The sequence below is a fragment of the Orcinus orca genome, chromosome 21 (genome assembly GCF_937001465.1).
Source record: "Orcinus orca chromosome 21, mOrcOrc1.1, whole genome shotgun sequence".
Lineage (NCBI taxonomy): Eukaryota > Metazoa > Chordata > Mammalia > Artiodactyla > Delphinidae > Orcinus > Orcinus orca.
In genome coordinates, this window is record NC_064579.1 from 5,819,661 (window position 1) to 5,837,322 (window position 17,662).

At 39.8% G+C, this 17,662-nt stretch overlaps 1 protein-coding gene and 1 pseudogene across 3 annotated transcripts in view; one reads left to right on the forward strand and one right to left on the reverse strand.

The window, feature by feature from the left end:
• BAG4 (BAG cochaperone 4) overlaps positions 1-17,662 on the reverse strand; it is a 34,704-nt gene that overhangs the window by 7,266 nt on the left and 9,776 nt on the right. For 2 of the 3 annotated variants that reach the window (XR_007474681.1, XM_004284882.4), the window contains exons 2-4: positions 10,366-10,473; positions 1,630-1,884; positions 499-753 (exon numbers count right to left, since the gene is read on the reverse strand). Coding sequence is in view for 2 of the 3 variants with exons in the window: in XM_004284882.4 (XP_004284930.1) it covers positions 499-753; positions 1,630-1,884; positions 10,366-10,473 (618 nt within the window). In the remaining variant the exon portion in view is untranslated. The remainder of the gene's footprint in view (positions 1-498; positions 754-1,629; positions 1,885-10,365; positions 10,474-17,662) is intronic. The other variant, XM_004284884.3, reaches the window with a different exon arrangement.
• LOC117198439 (origin recognition complex subunit 3-like) lies at positions 5,152-6,332 on the forward strand (annotated as a pseudogene).

Sequence of the window (17,662 nt, forward strand, 5' to 3'; positions counted from 1 at the left end):
ATCATGAACACCTCACAATCTATCCTTACCACCTCACAATCTGTCCAGTGACTTAATAAATAGGAATCAGATAGTTTTTTCCCCTAAAGAGATAAAACCTGAAGACAAATCTTAAAAAGGAACCTGGCCACAAGCAAATGATGTTCAAGTGTGTGGTTTCATAAAACCATGCAATTTCACATTGGTTTTGTCTTCTGTCAGGAGACTGAGGTAGTAAAATCTGATCTTTGATTTTGTCTAACAAACCAATGGTATTACATCTCATTTAGTAAATGAGCATTCTCCTGTCGTTTAAAAAAAGGAATGAACCTAAAACTGCTCTAAAAAATAAAGTCTATTTTAAATAAAAAGTAAACTGGGCTAGGTAAAGTTACAGGTAGTAGCCACCAACATTTTGAAGTTAGTCCCCATTTAACACAGACCAATGCAGAAAAAGTTCCACGCTGTGCTCTCTTAATTACCCAGACATTAAGAGGACAACGTCTAGAAGCCTCCTACCTTGGGCTGTGGGGCTGGGGGGGAAGGAGGTGGCCGAGGAGAGCCACTGCTTGGCCATGATGAAGCGCTCTCACTCATGTAGAGACTCCCAGGTGGTGCTGAGGGGGCAGCTGAAGGCCAGGGGTAACGGGCTCCCATGCCATAAGCACCCGGAGGAGCCCAGGAGTCCCCCTGGGATCGTACAGTTGGTCCTGGTGGTGGAACACTACGATTACCATCCCCATAAGGATAATGGGGCACGCTCATTCCAGGGTTCTAGATTGAGAGGAAGGAAATACACTGGTCATTGCTAAAAGACACTTAAAGAAGTAATGAAAATATTCTAGTGTAAACAGATTCAGAGATGCTTCCTCTTGGCTTAACAGGGTATATCTTAGCTGCTATGGGACTAAACTGTAGTATTTCTAATGAGTTGCAAATATTTTCTCCAAACCTAAAAAAGCTTGGTTCCAAAGATATCAGGGGCAGATTTGGTGACCATCAAACTCAGAAAAATAGGGCCTAAACTTCAGTGGCTGAAGCACAGCATAAGTCTGTCCCACAGCATAAGTCTGTCCCACAGATACTATAAATAAATGGACCCTTATGCTATAAGGAAGCACAAATAAAGACATACTAGAACTCTCCTTGAAGTGAACAGAGAAATAAACATTCATAGAATATTAAAAAATATAAACCTAACCTTTTGGGCTTCCCTGGTGGCACAGTGGTTAAGAATCTGCCTGCCAATGCAGGGGACACGGGTTCGAGCCCTGGTCCAGGAAGATCCCACATGCCGCGGAGCAACTAAGCCCCTGCACCACAACTACTGAGCCTGTGCTCTAGAGCCCGCGAGCCACAACTACTGAGCCCGCGTTCCACATCTACTGAAGCCCACGTGCCTAGAGCCTGTGCTCCGCAACAAGAGAAGCCACTGCAATGAGAAGCCCACGTACCGCAACGAAGAGTAGCCCCCGCTCTCAGCAACTAGAGAAAAGCCCACACGCAGCAACAAAAACCCAACGCAGCCATAAATAAATATATTTATTTTTAAAAAACCCCAAAAAACCTAACCTCTTGAAGTGAACAGAAAAAAAACTTGGTACCATTCATTAATATGAAAAAATAAAAACACAACAGATGAATGCTCACCTGTGAAGCAGGATATCCTGGAACCTGCCCCCTAAGAGGGGCTGCTTCAGTCTGGCAGTCCTGCTGGGGATACATCCAACGAGAGACTGGGGTTGGGCTGTTGCCAGGTGAACGGTAAGTGCTTGGAACCTCTGTGGAGTAATTGGTCTGAGCATACCCGGATGTGTAATAAGCCCCTGGGTATGAGGCAGTATTTGTCCCAGGGCCAGTGGGGTATGGTGGGCCATATGCTCCATTTGTATAAGAATTCAAACTCTATAAAAAAGCAAAGTTGGGAGAAAAAAAACATGAATGAGTAGATGAGCTAAAATGCCCTCACTTCAAAAACTTTGAGAAGAAAGGAGATCAGTAACTAATGAAAATATGAACTACCTAAGCAACCGTTGAGGTATTCTTTCATATATTATAATCATATACATATATTAAACTCAGATTATCACCTTAGAGTCTTTGTCATAACAATGGGTATATTGTGATGAAGGATGAAGTGATGGCCTTTAGTGCTTCTCAGCCATTTCCATAAGTGCACCTAACAATTGCACCTAATGGCAGGGAACTTGTCCCCACAAACTGAAGAGGGTGTTCCGGGAAACCTGGGAGAATGGCGAGAGAAAGAAGAAAGTAACCATAATACAACAGAAAGAAAAAAAGACCACAGAGAAAGACCTAGCCCTGCCATTGGCTTTGTGTTTACCCTCTCTGAGCTTTAGTTTCTCCAGCAGGAAAATGGAAATCATAAACATATCTTGCAGGGTTATTGTAAAAATTAATGAGATGACATATATAAAATGCTTAGTATAGTGTCTGGCACGTAGTATGCTCAATGATTTGCAATTTTTACAATACAAATTGTTGTTAGTATTAATGTGGCAAGGTCAGGAAACGAACCCAGATCTGACTCCAAGCCCATGTGCTTTGTATTGATACCAGCCTACTCTGCTTCCCCAAATGATAACAGCAGACAGAGACAAATTCCTCATATATTGCTTACTGCAGTTTTACGTCACCTATCCAGACTATTACTGACACCCAGAATCCTCAGTTTAGTAATCCAAACAAGATTAAAGCTAAACTCTAAACGATTACCTTAGCGTTTTCTATTAATTTCTACTTTACCTTGTTAAAATGGTAAAAACAGAATCAAGTTTTCCTGGACTCATCCTTCTAAAACTAGACAATCTTTCCCATTTTAGGTAGAAGAATAAGAATCTTGTGATATTAACTAGACTTATCATGGTGATCATTTCACAGTGTATACAAATATCGAACCATTATGCTGTACATCTGAAACTAACTATATGTCAATTATACCTCAATTTAAAAAAAAAAAGAATCCTGATATCTTCTACAGTTGTTAATGACTGAAGAAAATGAAATTTAAATTTGATGCCAAATCTACCACAACAAAAAGAGGGATAGATTGAAGTGGGAAGGAGGGCATAATTCTGTGGAAAATAAATTCTTAGCCACAGTTTTATGGCAAGAGGATAAAAGACAGGCTACTATCACCACACGGCCAAAGAATTCCGTGCAGGGACGGGGTGAGGGAAAATCCAGCCAGGCATTCCTTGAGCAGCCACTGTGAGGCTAATCAAGTCTTCTGCCTACAGGCTGCTGTGCCTAACCAAACAATCCCTTATGCAACATATACAGCTGAAGACTTAAGATTAAAAAAAAAATCATGCGACTTTTTGTACTGTTATTCAAATCCTAGAAATCCTTCCTAAGGAAATTATTCAACTAGAGAAAAAATTATAGGCATGAATTTGTTCATCACAGCATGATTCACCATCACGCAGAATTATAAACAACCTAACCGTCCTGTACTGATGGAATGATTAAGTAGACTACTGGTTATTCATTGAGGAAATTTTATTCTGTCTTAAAAACTCACTCTTAGGGACTTCCCTGGTGGCGCAGTGGTTAAGAATCCGCCTGCCAATGCAGGGGACACGGGTTTGAGCCCTGGTCCAGGAAGATCCCACATGCCGCGGAGCAACTAAGCGCATGCGCCACAACTACAGAGCCTGCGCTCTAGAGCCCGCGAGCCACAACTACTGAGCCATCGTGCCACAACTACTGAAGCCCGCGTGCCTAGAGCCTGTGCTCCGCAACAAGAGAAGCCCACGCATCTTAACGAAGAGTAGCCCGCACTCACCACAACTAGAGAAAGCCTGCGCACAGCAACGAAGACCCAACGCAGCCAAAAAAATAAATAATAAAATTAATTAATTAATTTTAAAAAACTCACTGTTAGAACTGACCAGACATCTAATGATATCAAAGAATTATTTGGGGTTTTTTTCCTTTAAGTTTTAATAATGGCATTGCGGTAATATCTTTAAAACTTCCTTATACCTTAAAGATACATGCTTAAGTATTTACAAAAGACATAACATGATGTCTGGAATTTGCTTCAAAATACTCTAAGGATATATAAATGAAACATGATGGCCATGTATTGATACTTGTTGAAGCTGAGTAATGGGTACATGGGAGATTATTGCACTATTCTCGTTACTTTGGATTATGTTTGAAAATTTCCTTACTATTAAAAAAAAGTTTCTGTTATTTCACCCTATAACATGTAAAGTACATACGATAAATGAAAAGTCATATTAAAAGGCATATGTAAAATGAGTTGTCATATTAAAAGACAAATGTAAAGCTGTGTAAATATGATAGGGGAAAGGCTGAAAACAAATTTACCAAAATATGGATATATTAGGATGACAGAATTAGTGTTTTTTCTCCCTTTTATCTCCCAAGTGTTCAGTAATAAAGTTGTATTTTATAGTAAAAAAAATATGCTATTAAAAATGTCATGACAGGTTGGGCTTCCCTGGTGGCGCAGTGGTCGAGAGTCCGCCTGTCAATGCAGGAGACACGGGTTCGTGCCCCGGTCTGGGAAGATCCCACATGCCGCGGAGTGGCTGGGCCCGTGAGCCATGGCCGCTGAGCCTGCGCGTCCGGACCCTGTGCTCCGCAATGGGAGAGGCCACAACAGTGAGAGGCCCGTGTACCACAAAAAAAAAAAAAAAATGTCATGACGGGTTCGATCCCTGGTTGGGGAAGTAAGATCCAGCATGCAGTGAGGTACAGCCAAAAAAAAAAAAAAAAAAGTCATGAAATCTCAAGTATGTCTAGAAACTGGTGGGCTGCTTGGACCATAGCTACTTCCATCTATGTCCAAGTAGACTATTTTCATGAAGGGAAACTTGTATCTAAGGATAGCAAGCTGTGATTTGAAACTTGTCAGCTGACATGGCAACAGAAAATCTGAAACTGAGCAACTGCAAGAAGAATTAAACAAAATCTTTGATAGTCATTGAATTTCTGTAGAAGTCTCATTCTGGATTCCAGAAGAAATCAAGAGACTGGAGCTCTTAAAACTCAAAAAATATCCCAAGTGCTGCTCTTGTTCTAGAGGTAAATGTAAATATGACTTAGCATTTAAAAGTCAAAATCATGTCACATCATATGATGTCTCACTGCAAAAGCTAAAGATTATCCAGGAGGTAACACTTCTTCCAAAAGTTGGTTTTACAATTGACGGACTGTTTATAGATGTAGAATCCAAAGAGGAGAAAACTGATCAGGTCTCTCACTCAGAAAGTGATACACTTGTTCAACGGATTCCCTTTCCATTTGATACATGAATATCAAACAGCAAACAGACCCAATCCAAGTGGGAAAAAAACCTTTTTTTCCATTAGCAAGACCACAATTCTTCCTGCTGTGCTTATCTTGAAAAACATGGAAGGCTTCACCACAAAAGTACTCCAAGACTTCACAATTATCAGCAGTCGACATCAACTTGAGTTTCTACTAATACTCATTTCTGGAATTGCCAAATCTATTATCATCCACTGGTTACTTCCTCATGCAGTATCTCTCCTTATAGAACTATTCCAATTTTTGTCTCATAGGAGCTCCAAACCACAGTACTTAATAAGCTGTATTTTACAACCCAGGTCCCCTTTAAATTAAATGAAAAGGTGTTATAGGTTCTGATGAAAGTCCTTTTGTATCATGATTTCTCAATTCATAACATTATAAGAGGACTTCAGTTTTGTTTCTTAGAGCATTTCTATTCCCAGGCACTCAGTGTTCTGTGGTGTGATCTCCCAGAACCCAAGAGAATTAGCTTCTTTATCAGAAAATCAATGTGAAAACATCCGTCTTTCATCCTTTAGATACGTGGAAAAGAAGCTTTAGAAAAACAAGTTGCATTCATGACCAAAGAGAGGATTTTAAACAAAAACACCCGACCACAATCATTACTAGAGAAGCTGTGTATTTATCATGCTTTTCCCAAGTACCCACTGGGTCAATGGATCAGAGCTACAACATGCATGGTTACAAACGATCAGCATCGGAAGAACATATGTTAGCCTTGCAGTTGCTACAGACGTTGACTAAGGATGAGCTTATGATCATAGTTCAGAACTGTTCAAAGTTTTTAAGTCTTCTGAAGAGTAGCCTGGCAGCATAGCAAAGAAAATAAAGGCGCTCTTGGCCCAGCTTCAAAGCCCTGATACAGAGGCCAAAGAGAAAGAAAATACTACTGGGGCTTCAGAAGACAGTCTTTGATGCAAATGAAGGCGTTAAAAGCAAATAAGAAGCAATCTTAGTTTGAAGAACTCAGAAAATACCTCATGAATTTCATCAACAGTCTGGTGAGCCCAAATCTTCTGTCCTGAGCTGGTTTACTTCATACTGCCTAAACCTGCTCCACAGACTGTCCAACATGCTCCTCAACAATCCTTACTATTAGCTGAAAATGAGGAAAGCTGTATTTCAAAGACTGTCCCCTGTTCCTGCGTAGCACATAGACTGCACCTGAACACAACAGGCTAATCAGCTTTGGGGACTGCTCAGGGGCCCTCCCAACATCCATCAGTTCTGAAGAAACGGATATAAATTCCACATTACTGGGGGAAAGTGCATGAAATTACGCACTCCCGGTCTATAAGAGAAGACTGATCATGTGGCAAAGCTAACATGAGGCGGCAGATAGAAGGCAAAGGAGTGAAACCATTCAATTTTTAAAAAAGGAAACCGGTCATATCTACATACCACTGCAGGAGTCTGTTTTGGTCAGAAGATAAATGTATAATCCCCATGTGATACTTCACCAGAAAATACACGTGTGCTAATCCCATACAAGCATATGTCTAGATACCTTTGGGTTTAGAATCCAACAATTTTTTTTTTTTTTTTTTTGCGGTACGCGGGCCTCTCGCTATTGTGGCCTCTCCCGTTGCAGAGCACAGGCTCCGGATGCGCAGGCTCAGCGGCCATGGCTCACGGGCCCAGCTGCTCCGCGGCATGTGGGATCTTCCCGGACCGGGGCACGAACCCATGTCCCCTGCATCGGCAGGCGGACTCTCAACCACTGCGCCACCAGGGAAGCCCAGAATCCAACAATTTTTGTATCTAAAAGCTCTCTCAGATTATTGCTGTTGCTTTCAAAAAGTCATCACTAAATTAAAAGTGAATCTTTCTTGAATATATGTAATATACACATATAATAAATGCCTTTATCTAAGGGGGGGAAATGTCATCTCCAAAAATAATCTTTTTTAAAAAAAATATGTTGACTCCCTTTTTTTTTTGGCTGTGTTAGGTCTTCGTTGCTGCATGTGGGCTTTTTTCTAGTTGAGGCAAGCAGGGGCTACTCTTCGTTGTAGGGCGCGGGCTTCTCATTGCGGTGGCTTCTGTTGTTGCAGAGCATGGGCTCTAGGAGCGTGGGCTTCAGTAGTTGTGGCGCATGGGCTCAGTAGTTGTGGCTCACGGGCTCTAGAGCGCAGGCTCAGTAGTTGTGGCGCACGGGCTTAGTTGCTCTGCAGCATGTGGGATCTTCCCAGACCAGGGCTCGAACCCGTGTCCCTGCATTGGCAGACGGATTCTTAACCACTGCGCCACCAGGGAAGTCCCCCAAAATAATCTTTATCAATAGGAACAACTGATGAAATCAGACAAATTAACATTGCTGAGAAAAACTGTGACTCATGACTTTGGGTTCTGTCTTCCTCTTACATTAACTGTAAAAGTAATGCCTGCTACTCTCCAAATTGATCTATATGCAATCTCAATGAAAATCCCAGCTGCCTTTTGTGCTGAAATTGAAAAGTTCATTTCCTCATTGGCAACCACTGTGAAAAGTAATTTGGCTATATTAAATAAATATGTACGTATCCAAACCCACCAATTCCATACACGAGGGAAATGCTCGTCTCATATGTTGTACAACAGAAAAGAGAAAAACAATGTTGAGTTAAAGAAAAGCAAATTGCAGGAGAATGCTAGTATGAAACCACTCATATCAAGTTTAAAATGATGTTAAATAATACTATAAAAATGCATATACAAGTAGTAAAAGCATAAAAACACATATGAGACAATTAATATAACTTTAAGAAATGGAAAGAAGTGTTATATGGGGCTTCAACTGTATTTATTTTACTTCTTTTTAAAAATCTGAAACTTAAAAACTGACAAAGCTAGGAGCTAGATAAAAAAAGATGTACATATTTTCTGTACTCTTTCAGAATGCTTGAAATATTTTAAATTTAATATTTGTCATAAGAGTCAAAAATTTTAACAGCAAAAGCAAAGGCAACAAAACAAAAGCAAAATTAAAAAGTGGGATTACATCAAACTAAACAGCTTCTACACAGCAAAGGAAACCATCAACGAAAGGAAAGGCAGGGCTTCCCTGGTGGCGCAATGGTTAAGAATCCACCTGCCAATGCAGGGGACACGGGTTCGAGCCCTGGTCCGGGAAGATCCCACATGCCACAGAGCAACTAAGCCCGTGCGCCACAACTACCGAGCCTGTGCTCTAGAGCCCGTGAGCCACAACTACTGAGCCCACGCGCCTAGAGAAGCCACCGCAATGAGAAGCCTGCACACCTCAATGAAGAGTAGCCCACACACTGCAACGAAGAGTAGCCCTCGCTCACCGCAAGTAGAGAAAGTCCGCAGCCAGCAACGAAGACCCAACGCAGCCAAAAAAAAAAAAAATTTATTAAATAAGTAAATTTAAAAAGTAAAAAAAAAAAGAGGGCTTCCCTGGTGGCGCAGTGGTTGAGAGTCCGCCTGCCGATGCACGGGACATGGGTTCGTGCCCCGGTCCGGGAAGATCCCACATGCCGTGGAGCAGGCCCGTGAGCCATGGCCGCTGAGCCTGCGCGTCCGGAGCCTGTGCTCCACAGCGGGAGAGGCCACAACAGTGAGAGGCCCGTGTACCGCAAAAAAATAAATAAATAAATAAATAAATAAATAAATAAAAGAAAGAAAGAAAGGCAACCTACTGAATGGAAGAAAATACTTGCAAATCATATATCTGATAAGGTAAGGAGTTAATATATAAAGAACTCATACAACTCAATAGCAAAAAATCAAACAATCTGATTTAAAAAATGGGCAGCGGATCTGAATAGACATTTTTCCAAAGACATACAAGATGGCCAACGGGTACATGAAAAGGTGCTCAACATCACTAATCATCAGGAAGTGCAAATCAAAACCACAATGACATACGACCTCACACCAGTTAGAATGGCTATTCTCAAAAAGACAAGAAATAAGTATTGGATGAGAATGTTGAGAAAAGGAAACCCTTGTGTACTGTTGATAGGAATGGAAACTGGTACAGCTACTGTGAAAAACAGTATGGAGGTGCCTCAAAAAATTAAAAACAGAATTACCATATGATCCAGCAATTCCACTTCTGGGAATATATTCACGGGAAACAAAAACACTAACTCGAAAAGATATCTGCACCCCATGTTCACTGCGGCACTATTTTACAACAGCCAAGACATGGAAACACCCTAAGTGTCCACCACTGGATGAATGGATGAAGATAATGTGATATATATATATATATATATATATATATATATATATATATATATATATATACACACACACACACACACACACACACAATGGAGTATTATCCAACCATAAAAGAGAAGGAAATCTTGCCATTGGGACAACATGGATGGACCTTGAGGGCATTATGCTAAATGAAATGTCAGACACAGACAAATACCATAAGATCTCATTTATATGTGGAATCTAAAAAAAACAAAAAAAGCCAACTCATAGATACAGAAAACAGACTGGTGGTTGCCAGAGGTGGAGCAGTGGGCTGGGGTGCAGGAACGGGTAAAGGGGGTCAAAAGGTACAAATTTCCAGCTATAAAATAAGTAAATCATAGGATGTAATGTACAGCCTGGTAACTATAGTTAACATATTGTACTGTAATATTTGAAAATTACTAAGAGAGTATATCTTAAAAGTTTTCATCACAAGAAAACAAAACTTTGTAACTGTACGGTGACAGATGTTAACTAGACTTCTGTGGCGATCATTTTGGAAAGTATACAAATATTGAACCTTTACACTGTACACCTGAAACTAATATAGTTATATGTCAATTATAGCTCCATAAAAGGTCAAATTTTTAGAAATAAGTACATTTTGCGTTTGTTGTTTCCAGGTCCTGAGAAATAATCTATCATGCATCAAGCTGCCTTTGCTATAGGTAGCATCTGCCTAGATATTTCCTTATCTCTGAGCTAAAAACATTAAAATGATTAAGATAGAGTGCATTATATAACAAAAGCCCACACACCCTCACTATGAAATCTCCACAGGTTCTGAAAATAAATCGATTCATTAAGAAAAAATTCAGAAAGTCTGTCAATTTTAGACCCTACCTGGCCTTGCATTTCCGGTCTTACAGGATATGTACTTGGGTAAGGAGCCCGAGGTCGGGCAGGAGAATTCCAATAGTTGGAATTGTAGCTAGGATATGGTGGCTGCTCCTAAGGACAAAAAGGAAAATAGATTCACTTTTACTAACATCCTTACATCATTCTGAAAAGTTGATAGAGGCAGGTATAAGTATCGAAAAAAAATAGGCAATAGACAAAAAGCAATGGAACCCCACTCTAAAATCACTCATTATTAAAACTGATGCAGATACATGCTCAATCACTTGCCCTAGAACAAAGCAAATATTGACTATTCTTGTGCATAATGCCAATTATAACAAATGATATATCTACTATGTCAAGTTAATTAGCAAAACCAGAGACATTCAATTCCTTTATCTCTCTCCAATCACTAAGCCATCACTAACTAATTTAATTAGTGCAGCACAATTGTAGTTCTTTGCCAGTGTTAAGAAGAGTAGTATAATATTTACCTATCTCAACAACTTTGAAACTTGAAGTAATATTTTAATACTAAACTTTACTTAAAATGCATACACCTTCAATACTCAACTTCTTTGCCTGGCCACACCCTCGTTTTTTCATATTCCTCTACTTTCTGCTATGGCTAAGGTTTCTGCTGGCAGCCCACAGCTAACTCGGAATCAGGAATTACGTAGAATAATTAGCACTCCAAGGAGAAAATCTAGCTACGGCATTAATCTCTACAGCTTTCACTTCACCTCAAAAAGTTAGTGTCATCATTTTCAATAAGCCAATACACTCTGACAAGAAACTAGATCAACTCAAAACTTTTCAGGCTGTTTTAATATATACATTTGTCATCCCATAAGTTGAGTTATTTTGCTCTGAGCTTTATAGTTTAATTTTAAGCTTAAAGAGGATCTTCAAATCTTCAAATATGGTTTCACAAAGAAATTCACTTGCAGTTGTAGTCTCTGAGAATTTAATTATCACCATCTGAGCTTAACTGCACTACTTACCAGTTTCATAATACTTTGTTTTCAAAGCATGCAATTATTCCACATGACATTATACAAGCTGGGCAAGTAACATCTCCCTTACATAATACAGCAACTAGAGCAATATAGAAACTAGCAACTTCAGATCCTAACAACCAAATTTCTCAATCAGGCAAATTCCCCTGACTAATCCCCCCGCTTCCCCCGGTTAAGTGGTATTTGACTAATTAATTGATTTCTCTCTACCAAGAATTTGAATCTTAATTAAAGAGGTGAAAAGACCAGAGTTGAAGCTGACTCACTCCAGCAGTGGTGAACTAACACCTAAATCCCCAGAACTTCCTTGGTTTCTGTCCTTTTCTACTGATCCTCCGAAGTACCCCACACATTTTTACTACCTCTCCACCCACCCTGTCCTCACTCCTTCCTTACTCAGCTTCTCAACACCTTAAATCCCTTACCACTCTTTCCCTCGGATGTTCTCACCTGCAAAAACCTAACCCAGTTTAAACCCAATTATCCACTGGTTCCACATCTGTACTTCACCTAAATATCGGTGCAGAGAAACACAAGCTCTCTGGTTTCACACAAGCAGACACTCAGCACTGCCTAGCAACTACACCACACTTCCTATGTTCATCCCACTCACACAACAACTATTTCACCTTCTTGTCCCCTCAAATCTCCAGTATCCTCTTATCCTACCCCCTCATTTTTCAACTGATAACTTTATCTCATGTTATACTTAATATGAATCGAATTGGAGGAACAGGTATAAATTCACATATTTTTAAAATGTAATTTAAACTTGTATGCAAAACAAACAAATATGGCTAAGTGACAGCATGCCAGTTTTAAACAAAGGATTTAGGAATTAATGCAAATTCTAGGAACCCATTTGCACTCCTGCCCTCCACCGTGGGCTAGCATATCCCATGTAGGAGCTGTCATTTCAGCCTGAGTCCCAGAACAAAACATGTGAACAAACTTGAACCCAACCCAGAACCTGGAGATGAGCCCCTGCAGCGACATCACAGAACAAAAGCAAGAAATAAATATTCATTGTTGTAAGCCGCAACTCTTGGAGTTGTGTTTTACTACAGGAAAAATCAACTGATGAGATAACTAAACATCAAATTGGTAACATAACCATACGGAAAAAAGAATTATTTCTAATGACTTTTGCAACATCTTACTTTGACTGTACACACTTAGTGGAATATATTCTGAAGACCAGATGAACTGCAAAGAAACCTAAACTGCATCCACTAGGGAACTGTTAGTCATAACATTGATATTATTATTTGTATTAACAGCTTTATTGAGATATAATTCACTACCATACAATTCGCTCATTTTAAATTGTCGAAGTCAATGATTTTTAGTATATCCATAGAGATATGTGTGATCATCACCACAACCAGTTTTAGAACATTTCAAAACCTGAAAAAGAAACACTGTTCCCTTTAGCTACACCCTCCTATCTGCCATTCCCACAGCACTACACCACCACTAATCTACTTTCCATCTCCATAGATTTGCCTACTCAGGGTATTTCATATAAATGGAATCATATAATATGTGATATCTGGTAACTGGCTTCTTTCACTTAGCATGTTTTTGAGGTTCAGCTATGTTGTAGCATGTATCAGAGCTTCATTCCTTTTTGTAGCCAAAAAATATTCCATTGTATACAGATATCACATTTTGCTTATCCATTCTGGGCATTTGGATTGTTGCCACTTTTTGGCTATTATGAATAATGATGCTATAAACATTCACGAATAACATTTTATGTGGACATATGTTTTCAGTTCTCTTGGCTATATACCTAGAAGCGGAATTGCTGGGTCATACAGTTAACTCTAACAATTTTAAAAACTGGCATTTGTTTTCCAAAGAAGCTGCACCATTTTATATTCCCATCAGCTAAGTATAAGGGTTCTAATTTCTCCATCTCCTCACCAATACCTGTTTTTTCCTGTGGTTTTGCTTGTTTTTATAGTCATCCTAGTGTGTGTGAAGTCATATCTCACTGTGATTTTTATCTGCAGTTCCCTGAGGACCAGTGATGTTGAGCATTTCTTCATGTGCTCATTGGCCATTTGCACACCTTCTTTAGAGAACTGTCTATTCAGATGTTTTGCCCATTTTTAAATTGGGTTATTTATATTTTTGTTGTTCAGTCTTAAGGGCTCTTTATATATTCTAGATACAAGTCCCTTTTCTGATATCTGATTTGCAAGCATTTCCTTCCTTTTCATTTTCTTGATCGTGTCCCTTGAATTATAAAAGTTCTTAATTTTGACGAAGTCCAATTTGTCTATTTTTTATTCTGTTGGTTGTGCTTTTGGCGTCTTATCTAGGAAACCATTGCCAAATCCAAAGAAATGAAGATTTATCCCTATGTTTTCTTCTAAGAGTTTTATAGTTTTAGTTCTTACATTTAGGTCTATGACCTATTTTGAGTTAATTTTTTAAATATTATTTATTTTTTGGCTGCATCGGGTCTTAGCTGCGGCACGTGAGATCTTTCCCTGTGGTACACCGGCTCCTCGTTGTGGCGCATGGGCTTCTCTCTAGTTGTGGCGCACAGACTCTTCTCTAGTTGTGGGCTCCAGAGTGCATGGGCTCTGTAGTTGTGGCACTCGGGCTCTCTAGTTGTGGCACGCAGGCTCAGCTGCCCCACAGCATGTTGGATCTTAGTTCCCTGACCAGGGATCAAACTGGCGTCCACTGCATTGCAAGATGGATTCTTAACAACTGGACCACCAGGGAAGTCCCTTGAGTTAATTTTTACATATGGTGTAAGGGTCCAACTTTATTCTTTGTATGTGGCTATCCAGTTGTCATGGTACCATATGTTGTGCCATAGACTTTTCCCTCCATTGAATGGTCTTAGCATCCTTGTTAAAAACCAATTGATGGGCTTCCCTGGTGGTGCAGTGGTCAAGAATCTGCCTGCCAATGCAGGAGACACGGGTTTAAGCCCTGGTCCGGGAAGATCCCACATGCCATGGAGCAACTAAGCCTGTGTGCCACAACTACTGAGCCTGTGGTCTAGAGCCCGTGAGCCACAACAACTGAAGCCCATATGCCTAGAGCCTGTGCTCCACAACAAGAGAAACCACTGCAATAAGAAGCCCGCGCACCGCAACGAAGAGTAGCCCCCCACGCACCACAACTAGAGAAAGCCCACGCACAGCAACGAAGACCCAATGCAGCCAAAAATAAATATAAGTAAAATAAATAAATTTTTAAAAAATCAGCTGACCATAGACACTCTCAATTCTATTCCATGTAGACATATAGGTTATGTATGCCTTTTAATTTTTTTCTTGCCCGGTTGCCCTTGCTAGAACCTTCAGTATAATACTGAATAGAAGTGGCAAGAGCAGATGTCCTTGTCTTGTTCCTGATCTTAAGGGAAAGCATCCAGTCTTTCATCATTAAATATGAGGTTGGCTGTGGGTGTTTCACAGATGTCTTTTATCAGGTTGAGGAAATTTCCTTGAATTCCTAGAGTGTTTTTATCATGAAAACGTTTTGGATTTTGCCAAATGCTTTTTCCACATCTATTGGGGTAATCATAGGGGTTTTGTTTTTTATCTGCATGATATGGTGTATTACATTAATTGATTTTCAGATACTAAACCAACCGTGCATTCCTGGAATAAACCCTATCAGGTCATGGTGCATAATTCTCTTTATACCTTGCTGGGTTCAGTTCGCTAGGGTTTTGTGCGGATTTTTGCACATCCACATTCATAAAAGATATTGGTCTGTATTTTCTTTTCTTGTGATGTCTTTGCCTAGTTTTCCTCTCAGGGTAATAATGGCTTCACAGAATGAGTTTAGAAGTATTCTCTCCTCTTCTGTTTTTTTAGAAGAGTTTGTGAAGAATAGGTGTCAGTTCTTTAAATATTTGATAGATCCATTCAGATTTCCTATTTCTTCTTGAGTTAGTTTTGGTAGTTTGTATCTTTCTAGGAATTGTCCACTTCATCTAAGGTACCTAATTTACTGGCATACAATTAGTCATAATATTGCATTATAATCCTTTTTTATTTCTGTAAGATCAGTAGTAATGTCCCCTCTTTCATTTCTGATTCTAGTAATCTGAGTCTTCTCTCTTTTTTTTCTGGTTCAATCTAGCTAAAGGTTCATCAATTTTGTTGATCTTTTCAAAGAACCAGCCTTTAGTTGAAATGATTTCATCTATGGTTTTTCTATTCTCTATTAACTCATTTCCACTCTTATTTTCATTATTTTCTTCCTCCTGCTTGCTTTAGGTTTGGTTGGCTCATTTTTTCCAGTGTCTTGAGATGGAAGATTAGGTTCTTGATTTGAGATCATTCTTCTTTCTTAATACTGGCACTTATGACTATAAATTTCCCTCTAAGCACTACTACTTTAGCTGCATCTCGTAAGTTTTGGTAATGTTATGTCTTCATTTTCGTTCATCTCAAAGTATTTTTTTATTTCCCTTTTGATTTATTCCTCAACTTGCTGGTTTTTTTAGGACTGTTTTATTTAATTTTGACATATTTATGAGTTGCCCAAAGTTTTTCGGCTATTAACTTCTAATTTCATTACATTATAGTTGGAGAACATACTCTGTATATTTCTATCCTTTTATATTTATTAATATTTGTTTTATGGCTAGTATATGGTTTATCCTGCAGAATGTTCCATGTGCACTTGAGAAGAATGTATATTCTGTTGATGAATGGAGTGTTCTATAGATGTCTGGTAGGTCTAATTGGTTTACGGTGTTGTGTACATCTTCTATTTCCTCGTTGATCTTATGTCCAGTTGTTCCATCCATTACTGAAAGTGAGGTACTGAAGTCTCTATTATTATTGAATTGTCTATTTCTCCTTTTATTTCAGTAAGCTTTTCCTTTGTGTATTTTGTTGTTAGGTACATATATATTTATAATTGTTATATCTTGCTGATGGACTGACCTTTTCATCATGTCCCTCTTTATCCCTAGTAATATATATATATATTTTTTTTTTTTTTTGCTGTACACGGGCCTCTCACTGTTGTGGCCTCTCCCGTTGCGGAGCACAGGCTCCGGACGTGCAGGCTCAGCGGCCATGGCTCACGGGCCCAGCCGCTCCGCGGCATGTGGGATCTTCCCGGACCGGGACACGAACCCGTGTCCCCTGCATCGGCAGGCGGACTCTCAACCACTGCGCCACCAGGGAAGCCCCCTAGTAATATTTTTTGTTTTAAAGTTTATTTTGTCTGATATTAGCATAGCCACTCCAGCTTTCCTATAGCTACAGTTTGCATATTTTTCCATCTTTTTACTTTCAAGCCATTTGTGTCTTTAAATCTGAAGTATGTCTCCTGTAGACAGCTGAGAAGGAAAAACCTCCTACTCCTACTTTTCTCCTTTATCCTCACACTGTTACCACACTCAGAACACTTCTGATACCAGATGTGGGGGCGGTTTCCCCCACACCAAGCAATTCTGCAACACCAGCTGGGTGTTCCACAATTCAACTTAATTCTGACACTTTCTATCTGGAGATAGCACCAGATTCCACCGGTTAGGGGCTCAGTCCCATGAGACTACCCACCCCTTACTTCAGATGCCAATTGCAAGTAGTAGGTCCCCAGGTTACCCACAAATTATGTCTGACTCGGCTACAGATTGGAGGTTCCCATGATCTCCTCCCTCTTGGATTTATTTGCTAGTACAGCTCAAAGACCTCAGGGAAATACTTAAGTTTACCAATTTATTAAACGATATGATAAAGGATACAGATGAACAGGCAGATGAATAGATACATAGGGCAAGGTCTGGGAGGGTCCTGAGCACAAGAGCTTCTGTCCCTTTGGAGTTAGCTGTGTCACCCTCCCAATATGTGAATGTGTTCACCAACCTGGAAGCTCTCTGAACCCCATACTATTGGGATTTTTATGGAGGCTTCCTCATGTAGGCATGATCAACCCCTCTCCAGTCTCTAAAGAATGGGGAATGAGGCTGAAAATTCCAAGCTTCTAATCATGAGTTGGTCTTTCTGGTGACCAGCCCTATCCAGGAGCCATCCATGAAAACACCGAGAGTTGCCTCATTAGTATAAAAGACACTCCTATCACCCAGGAAACTCCAGTGGATATAGGAGCCCTGTGTCAGGAACCAGGTTCAGACACCAAATACTAGAACAAAAGATGTTCCTAGTGCTCTTATGACTTAGGAATTTACAAGGGTTTCAGGACCTCTACGCCAGGAACCTGGGGCAGAGACCTATATATATATATATTTTCCCATTATCTCACACTGCATATAGTTGCATCTTCTT